Source organism: Babylonia areolata, chromosome 31, assembly GCF_041734735.1.
Source record: "Babylonia areolata isolate BAREFJ2019XMU chromosome 31, ASM4173473v1, whole genome shotgun sequence".
In the NCBI taxonomy this organism is placed as follows: domain Eukaryota; kingdom Metazoa; phylum Mollusca; class Gastropoda; order Neogastropoda; family Buccinidae; genus Babylonia; species Babylonia areolata.
Window position 1 is genome coordinate 22,566,773 of NC_134906.1, and position 10,000 is coordinate 22,576,772.

The 10,000-nt window shown below is 49.4% G+C and overlaps 1 protein-coding gene across 3 annotated transcripts in view; it reads right to left on the reverse strand.

The window, feature by feature from the left end:
- Positions 1–10,000, reverse strand: part of LOC143275840 (scavenger receptor cysteine-rich type 1 protein M160-like) — a 134,696-nt gene that overhangs the window by 34,173 nt on the left and 90,523 nt on the right. For all 3 annotated transcript variants that reach the window (XM_076580130.1, XM_076580129.1, XM_076580128.1), the window contains 4 exons: positions 9,088–9,244; positions 5,329–5,501; positions 1,350–1,503; positions 812–987 (listed from right to left, as the gene is read on the reverse strand). In XM_076580130.1, the coding sequence (XP_076436245.1) occupies positions 812–987; positions 1,350–1,503; positions 5,329–5,501; positions 9,088–9,244 (660 nt within the window). The remainder of the gene's footprint in view (positions 1–811; positions 988–1,349; positions 1,504–5,328; positions 5,502–9,087; positions 9,245–10,000) is intronic.

Below are 10,000 nucleotides of genomic sequence, written 5' to 3' on the forward strand. Positions count from 1 at the left end.
CACACCACACCCAGTGTGACTCACACACCGCACCACACCACACCCAGTGTGACTCACACACCGCACCACACCACACCCGGTGTGACTCACACACCACACCCCACTACAACCACACCACACCACACCACACCCGGTGTGACTCACACACCACACCACAACAAACCACACCACACCCAGTGTGACTCACACACCACACCACACCACACCACACCACACCCAGTGTGATTCACACACCACACCACACCACACCCCACTACAACCACACCACACCACACCCAGTGTGATTCACACACCACACCACACCACACCACACCAGGTGTGACTCACACACCACACCACACCCCACTACAACCACACCACACCACACCAGGTGTGACTCACACCACACCACACCACACCCCACTACAACCACACCACACCACACCAGGTGTGACTCACACCACACCACACCACACCCGGTGCAATTCACACACCACACCCCACCCAATCACACCCCACCCCACCCCACTACAACCACACCACCACACCACACCAGGTGTGACTCACACACCACACCACACCACACCACACCAGAACACACCAATCCACAACACAACACACACCACACCACAACCTCACCACACCAGGTGTGACTCACACACCACACCACACCAGAACACACCAATCCACAACACACACCCCACCCCCCCACCCCACCCCACTACAACCACACCACATCACACCAGGTGTGACTCACACACCACACCACAACACACCAGAACACACCAATCCACACCACACCACACACCACACCACACCCGGTGTGACTCACCCTGGGCGCAGATGATGCCCAGGTCCTCGGAGTGGTCGCAGTCGTTGAGGCCCCAAGGGTCGTGAGTGCACTGGAAGAAGCTGCTCTCGCCGCCCGCGCATCGCAGAGTGTCCAGCCAGATCGGTCCTCTGCCACTCCCCCCTTCCGCTGCCTGCGACACCGCCATGGCACCCGTGCTGCCAGTGCCAGAGAAAATGCACATCATGGTCATGTCGTGTACGTGTTTTCTTCTTCTTCTACTTCATCTTCTCCTCCTCCTCCTTCTCCTTCTTCTCTTCATCATTATACACATACAAATCACGCATCACCACATCTACAAAAAGAACACACACACACACACGCACACACACACACACAAACAAGAACGTGAACAACTCCAACACCATCACCACCACCCCCACCACCACCACCAAAAACACCACCACCCCCACAACCACCACCATCATCACCACCACCACCACCACCACCACCCAAAACACCAACATCACCACCACCACAATCACCACCACCGACACCAGAAGAAGGAAACCCCCCTCACTAGGGCAGTCCCAGCTGTCGGCACACCGTTTGCGCCACGTTCTGTCCGTTGACCCCGGTGACGTAGTCGTCACACACCGTGCCCCACGTGCCGTTGTGCAGCACCTCCAGGCGGCCCCTGTCCGGGCCGGGGTACAGCCGTATCTGGTCGGTGGCTGCACGTGCACACACACACACACACACACACACACACACATACACCGCACACACCACACCCACACACGCCACACACATAAACACACACACACATACACCACACCACACCACACACACACACAAACACACACCATACAAACATACACACCACACACATAAACACAAACACCACACCACACGCACACACCACACACATAAACACACACACACACACACCACACCACACCACACACACACACCACACCACACACACAAACACACACACCACACCACTCACACCACACCACACAAACACCACACACATAAACACACACACCACACCACACCACACACACACCACACCACACCACACACACACACCACACCACACACACACCACACACACAAACACACACACCACACCACACGCACACACCACACACATAAACACACACACACACACCACACCACACCACACCACACACACACACCACACCACACACACAAACACACACACCACACCACACCACACCACACAAACACACATAAACACACATAAACACATACACCACACCACACCACACACACACACACACCACACAAACACACACACCAAACACATAAACACAAACACACCACACACACGAACACACACACCACACCACACACACACACACAAACACACGCCACACAAACACACACACCACACACATAAACACAAACACACCACACACACAAACACACACACCACACCACACAAACACACACACACACCACACCACACACACCACACGCACACAAACACACACACCACACACACACCACACCACACACAAAAACACACACACCACACCACACACACATACACATAAACACACACACCACACCACACCACACCACACCACACAAATACACACACCACACCACACAAACACACACATAAACACAAACACACCACACACACAAACACACACACCACACACACACATAAACACAAACACACCACACACACCACACACAAACACCACACCACACCACACCACACACACACACACCACACACACACAAACACACACACCACACCACACCACACCACACCACACACACCACACATACACACACACCACACACATAAACACAAACACACCACACACACGAACACACACACCACACCACACACACAAACACACACACCACACACATAAACACAAACACACCACACACACAAACACACACACCACACACACAAACACACACACACACGCCACACACACAAACACACACACCACACCACACACACACCACACCACACAAACACCACACCACACCACACACACCACACACACAAACGCACACACCACACCACACACACACACGCCACACACACACCACATCACACACACACACACACCACACACACACACCACACACACACACGCCACACACCACCACACACACATACACCACACACACCACACCACACCACACACACACACAAACACACACCATACAAACACACACACCACACACATAAACACAAACACACCACACACACAAACACACACACCACACAAACACACACACCACACCACACCACACACACACCACACCACACACACAAACACACACACCACACACACACCACACCACACACACACACCACACCACACACACCACACACACAAACACACACACCACACCACACACACATACACATAAACGCACACACCACACCACACAAATACACACACCACACCACACCACACCACACAAACATAAACACAAACACACACACCACACACAAACACCACACCACACACACAACACCACACCACACAAACACACACACCACACCACACCACACCACACCCAAACCACACACACACACACACACCACACACACACAAACACACACACCACACCACACCACACACACACACCACACAAACACACACACCACACACATAAACACAAACACACCACACACACGAACACACACACCACACCACACACACACACACAAACACACACCAAACAAACACACACACCACACACATAAACACAAACACACCACACACACACAAACACACACACCACACCACACACAAACACACACACCACACCACACAAACACACACACCACACCACACCACACACACCACACCACACACACAAACGCACACACCACACCACACACACACACACACACACACCACACCACACACACCACACCACACACACATAAACACACACACCACACCACACCACACCACACACACACACCACACCACACCACACCACACACACACACACACACACAAACACACACACACACCACAAGTTTCAAGTTTTAATTATCCTTTCACTCCTATTGCAGTATGTTGCATAAACTGGTTAATCAATCTAAGTTTGTTTTTTTCGGTATGATTCATCGATTAAAATGATTAATGTATCTATCGAGCTCATCTCTTTAGTTCCATCTGCTCTCTACTTGCCCCCTCCTCCCCCACAATCCCACGCCTTCCGGCCCCCCCCCTCACCCCCCTAACCCCCCCCCTTCTCTCTCTGCGTGTCCCCGTCCCTTTCTGATTTTCGCTCTTCTTCTTCTTCTTTCTCTCTTTCTCCTCCTCCTTCTTCTTCTCCACCTCCTCCTCTTCTTCCTCCTTCTTCTTTTCCTCCTCCTCCTCTTTTTCTACCTCCTCCTTCTTCTACTTTTACTCCTACTTCTTCTTCGTCTTCTTCTCCTCCTCCTTTTCAACCCCCTCCTTGTCCTCCTCCTCCTCAACCCCCTCCTCGTCCTCCTCCTCCTTCTCAACCCCCTCCTCCTCCTTCTCAACCCCCTCTTCCTCCTCCTTCTCAACCCCCTCCTCCTCCTTCTCAACCCCCTCTTCCTCCTCCTTCTCAATCCCCTCTTCCTCCTTCTTCTCAACCCCCTCCTCCTCCTTCTCAACCCCCTCTTCGTCCTCCTCCTTCTCAACCCCCTCCTCCTCCTTCTCAACCCCCTCCTCGTCCTCCTCCTTCTCAACCCCCTCCTCGTCCTCCTCCTCCTCCTTCTCAACCCCCTCCTCGTCCTCCTCCTCCTCCTTCTCAACCCCCTCTTCCTCCTCCTTCTCAACCCCCTCCTCGTCCTCCTTCTCAACCCCCTCCTCCTTCTTCTCAACCCCCTCCTCGTCCTTCTCAACCCCCTCCTCCTCCTTCTCAACCCCCTCCTCCTCCTTCTCAACCCCCTCCTCGTCCTCCTCCTCCTCCTTCTCAACCCCCTCCTCGTCCTCCTCCTCCTCCTTCTCAACCCCCTCCTCGTCCTCCTCCTCCTTCTCAACCCCCTCCTCTTCCTCCTCCTCAATCCCCTCTTCCTCCTCCTTCTCAACCCCCTCCTCGTCCTCCTCCTCCTCCTTCTCAACCCCCTCCTCGTCCTCCTCCTCCTTCTCAACCCCCTCCTCGTCCTCCTCCTCCTTCTCAACCCCCTCCTCCTCCTCCTTCTCAACCCCCTCCTCGTCCTCCTCCTTCTCAACCCCCTCCTCCTCCTTCTCAACCCCCTCCTCGTCCTCCTCCTCCTTCTCAACCCCCTCCTCGTCCTCCTTCTCAACCCCCTCCTCGTCCTCCTCCTTCTCAACCCCCCTCCTCCTTCTCAACCCCCTCCTCCTCCTTCTCAACCCCCTCCTCGTCCTCCTCCTCCTTCTCAACCCCCTCCTCGTCCTCCTCCTCCTTCTCAACCCCCTCCTCGTCCTCCTCCTCCTTTCTCGTCCCCTCCACTTCTTCCCCACTTCACTCCACCACTCTCCACCCCCACCCCCGCACCCTCCAGGAGGTACGGCGGTTACGGGGGGTTACCGGGGTTAACTCACAGGAGGAGCAGATGACTCCGGCGTCCTCCCGGTGGGCACAGTTGTGGACGCCCATGGGCTTGGCCCGGCACTGGAGCAGTGTCTCCTCGCTCCCCGTGCACTGCACGTCGTCCAGCAGGATGGGCCCGCTGCCCTCCCCGAACTGGGCCTGGGTGGTGGGTCTGGCCGAGGTCCTGGGGTGGGGGGGGGGAACACAGGAAAGGGTGGGCAGGTGGGTAGGTGGGTGGTGGGTGGTGGGTGGATGATTGTGATGATGGTGGTGGTGGTGGTGATGATGACGGTGATAATAATGTTGATAGTAAATGTTAGTGATAATGATGATATTATATCATCATAACAACAACAACAACGACAATAATAATGATGATGGTGAAGCTGCTGATGATGCTGAGGATGATAATAATAATAATAATAATAATAATCATGATGATGATGGTAATGATAATAATAATACTATACTAATACTACTAATAATCATGATACAACAACAACAACTACTACTACTACTACTGCTGCTGCTGCTCCTACTACTACTACTACTGATGATGATGATGATGATGATGATAGTGACGGTAGTGATAATGATAATAATAATGTTGATTTGAAATAACAATGAAGAAGAAGAAGAAGAAGACGATAATAATGATGATGATAATAATATTGATGATGATGATGATGATGATGATGATAACAATGATGATGAAAATGATGATAGTTATAATAACTATGACGATGATAATATAATTTTAAAAAAATGCTGATGATAAGCTTAATACTATATAGCAATAACAATGGCAACAATGACAGCAACAACAGCAATAATAATAATAATAATCACAATAATAACGATGATTGTGATATTACTACGACAAATACTGATGATGATGATTATGATGATTACGATGATGATTGTTATGATTACGATGATGATGATAAGCTTAATGATAATGATAACACTACTACTACTACTAATGATAATGATGATGATGATGACTACAACAATGAAACTACTACTACTACTACTACTATGGTCAATGGTTTCTCCACTGCAATGTGAAATAATTTACTACTTAATTAAGTCTTTTGTGAAGGACTGTGACTCTCAGAGTAGGGGGCAAGATAACACTGGCTTTTAGCGCTGTAGTCTCGGGGGACTGCAATCAAAATCGATGACACAGAGATCAAGTCAGTCGACAAGTTTTGCAACCTGGGCAGCACCCTATGCAGCAACGGAGCCCTTGATGCAGAAGTGACGCTGCGCATCGCCAAGGCCAGCTCCGCCTTTGGCAGACTCAACAACAGGCTGTGGTACAACAAAGGCATCAGGCTCAGCACCAAGATGCAAACCTACACAGCTGTTGTGCTGACCACCTTGTTGTACTGCTGTGAAACATGGACGACGTATCGCCGTCACATTCAACAACTTGAGCAGTTTCACCAGAGATGCCTACGAAAGATCCTCGGCATAAAGTGGCAAGACAGGGTCTCCAACCTCCAGTTCCTAGAGGGGAGTGGCCTGCCCAGCATCGAAAGCCTGCTGATCCAGTGCCGGCTACGCTGGACAGGACACGTTGTCCGCATGACAGACAGCAGGATCCCGAAGATGATTTTGTATGGCCAGCTTAAGGAAGGCCACCGCGAACTTGGAAGACCCTGCAAGCGCTTCAAGGACACCTTGAAGACAAACCTCAAAGCCTGTGACATAGTCATCGCTTCCTGGGAAACTGATGCCCTTGACCGCTCTCGCCGGAGGATGCTGTGCTCTAGTGGCATAAAGACGTTTGAAAACAAGAGAACGCTGGCCATTAAGGAGAAGCGTGAGCGAAGGAAGCAGGGCTCAACTTCTGGAGACGTTTTCCCTTGCAACACATGTGGGAAGTGCTGCGCATCCACAATCGGCCTCTTCTCCCACATGAGGACACACACCGACAGATAAGCCTGCCTGCCTACTCATCCGTCGGTCCGACGGGAGACTCCATCACTCGGGGGGCTAGTTGGCCTTTAGCCTGTCGCCCTCTGGCCGAGAGAGCGGGGATGTAACTTGGGCAACACACTTTCCATCCACAATCAAATTCTAGCCCAGATAGTCGGGACAGCAATTGCCTCCTCTGCTGTTCTGATGATTACAGCCCGAACTCACACAGGTCTACTTGTGTATGCAGCCTGCTGCGCGAACCACTCTTTGTATTTAGTACAGCGTTTGGAGTTAGGTCTTTCTGACTGAAGACAGCCACTACTATGTAAGACAATAGTGTCCGACTATGACTACCAGAGCAGCAGAGGAGGCAGTCTGCTCTCCCTGACTATCTGGGCTAGAGTTTGATTATAGTGGAGAGTGTCTTGCCCAAATTACATCCCACTCTCTCGGCCAAGGTTTTTTTTTAATTTTTAGGACAGTTGGTGTGGGGGTGGTTTCCAAAAGGCCAACTCCCCCCCCCCCAGGCTGCAGCACCAATAGCCAGTGCAATCTCGCCTCCTAATATCAGGAGTCACAGAGCTTCACAAAAGACTAAGCTGTAAATGGATTCTCATTGCAGTGGATAAGCTTTCGCCTCCTAGTTTGAGAGTCATAGTCCTTCACAAAAGACTAAGCTGTAAATGGATTCTCATTGCAGTGGATAAGCCTTCGCTTCCTAGTTTGAGAGTCATGGTCCTTGACAAAAGACTAAGCTGTAAATGGATTCTCATTGCAGTGGATAAGCCTTCGCCTCCTAGTTTGAGAGTCATGGTCCTTCACAAAAGACTAAGCTGTAAATGGATTCTCATTGCAGTGGATAAGCCTTCGCCTCCTAGTTTGAGAGTCATGGTCCTTCACAAAAGACTAAGCTGTAAATGATTCCCCATTGCAGTTTATGTATAAACCATTTGATCAAACAGCTCTCACTTTCCTTTTGGCCCAGCTGTAAGCTTACGTTCGTTCTTTAGTTTAACGTCTTTTCACTGTAAGTGATATTATACGAGGGAAGGAAAAAAATCGAGTGGGAGGAGGGGGAGGGGGGGGGAATTACTGTGTACACATACGAGTAAGTGAAAGAGTGTGTGTGTGTGTGTGTGTGTGTGTGTGTGAAAATTATTGATTTACGTTTTGTTTAAAAAAACACACACAAAAAAATAACAATATAACATATTTCAAATGAAAAACTAACAACTATAACAGCGAACCAACTGGACTATTTAACAAGGAGTTGAAAAAGTCATACATTAGCAATGGACTGCTGAAGATCGTCAACACTGAAGATGATTTCAGTTCACGTTGCACTTCAATTTTATCATGACGGCTGATGAACCATATTATCAATTGTATCAAATAACATTCACTTCAGGGATTTGAGACTTAAATCAATCTGTGAATATACGTCAAGCGTAGGTTTAGATAATCTTTGATTGTTCAACGGTACAGTATCAGTATCAGTATCAGTCGCTCAAGGAGGCGTCACTGCGTTCGGTCAAGTCCATATACGCTACACCACATCTGCCAAGCAGATGCCTGACGAGCAGCGTAACCCAACGGTACACATGATTACAATGCAAACAAAGACAAAAACAGCATCAACAAGCTTGATAAAACTTACACTTAGCTCACACGTTTGCAATTCAAATTCAACACGACGGCTGAGGAACCATAATTATAATTATCATCATTTGTATCAAATAACTTATTCATAAACAAGTAAGTAAAGAAACATAAGTAAACCGAGCGCTGCTCCCCCCACCCCCCCGCCTCCCCCTTCCTCCACGTAGCGATGCCCAAATATCTACCTGGGGAACCCGAGCATAGCACAGACGACAGCGGCGTCATGGTAGTCCCACAGGTCGTCACACACCGTGCCCCACGTGCCGTTGACGTTCAGCTCCACCCGACCTTGACTGGGGCTGCCCCCATTCACCAGACGTACCCGTGCTGCCCCGCTCACCCCTGTATATGTGTATATGTATTTGTATTGGGTTTAAATAATCTTTAGTTATTCAACAATACACATGATTACAATGCAATGAATGACAAAAGAGCATCAACAAGCTTAAAGCCTATACTGTGCTCACAACGTTACACTTCAATTTTATCATGACGGCTGATGAACCAGATTATCAATTGTATCAAATAACATTCATGAACAGTAAGTAATGAAATAATGAAATGAAACAAATAAACAAACAGTACACAATATAGTAAAAAAAAATGCTAATATCAATATTAACATGAGATTAAATTTATTATCACCAGAGTAATCGGCCTGATAGAAGAAAAACACGAAGGAAAAAAGAAGAGAAAATTTAGAAGAAAGTATTTGTATTTCTTTTTATCACAACAGATTTCTCTGTGTGAAATTCAGGCTGCTCTCCCCAGGGAGAGCGCGTCGCTACACTATAGCGCCACCCATTTTTTTCTTGTATTTTTTTCCTGCGTGCAGTTTTATTTCTTTTTTTCCTATCGAAGTGGATTTTTTTCTACACAATTTTGCCAGGAACAACCCTTTTGCTGCCGTGGGTTCTTTAACATGCGCTAAGTGCATGCTAGCACACACGGGACCTCGGTTTATCGTCTCATCCGAATGACTAGCGTCCAGTCCACCACTCAAGGTCTAGTGGAGGGGGTGAAAATATCGGCGGCTGAGCCGTGATTCGAACCAGCGCGCTCAGATTCTTCTCGCTTCCAAGGCGGACGCGTTACCTC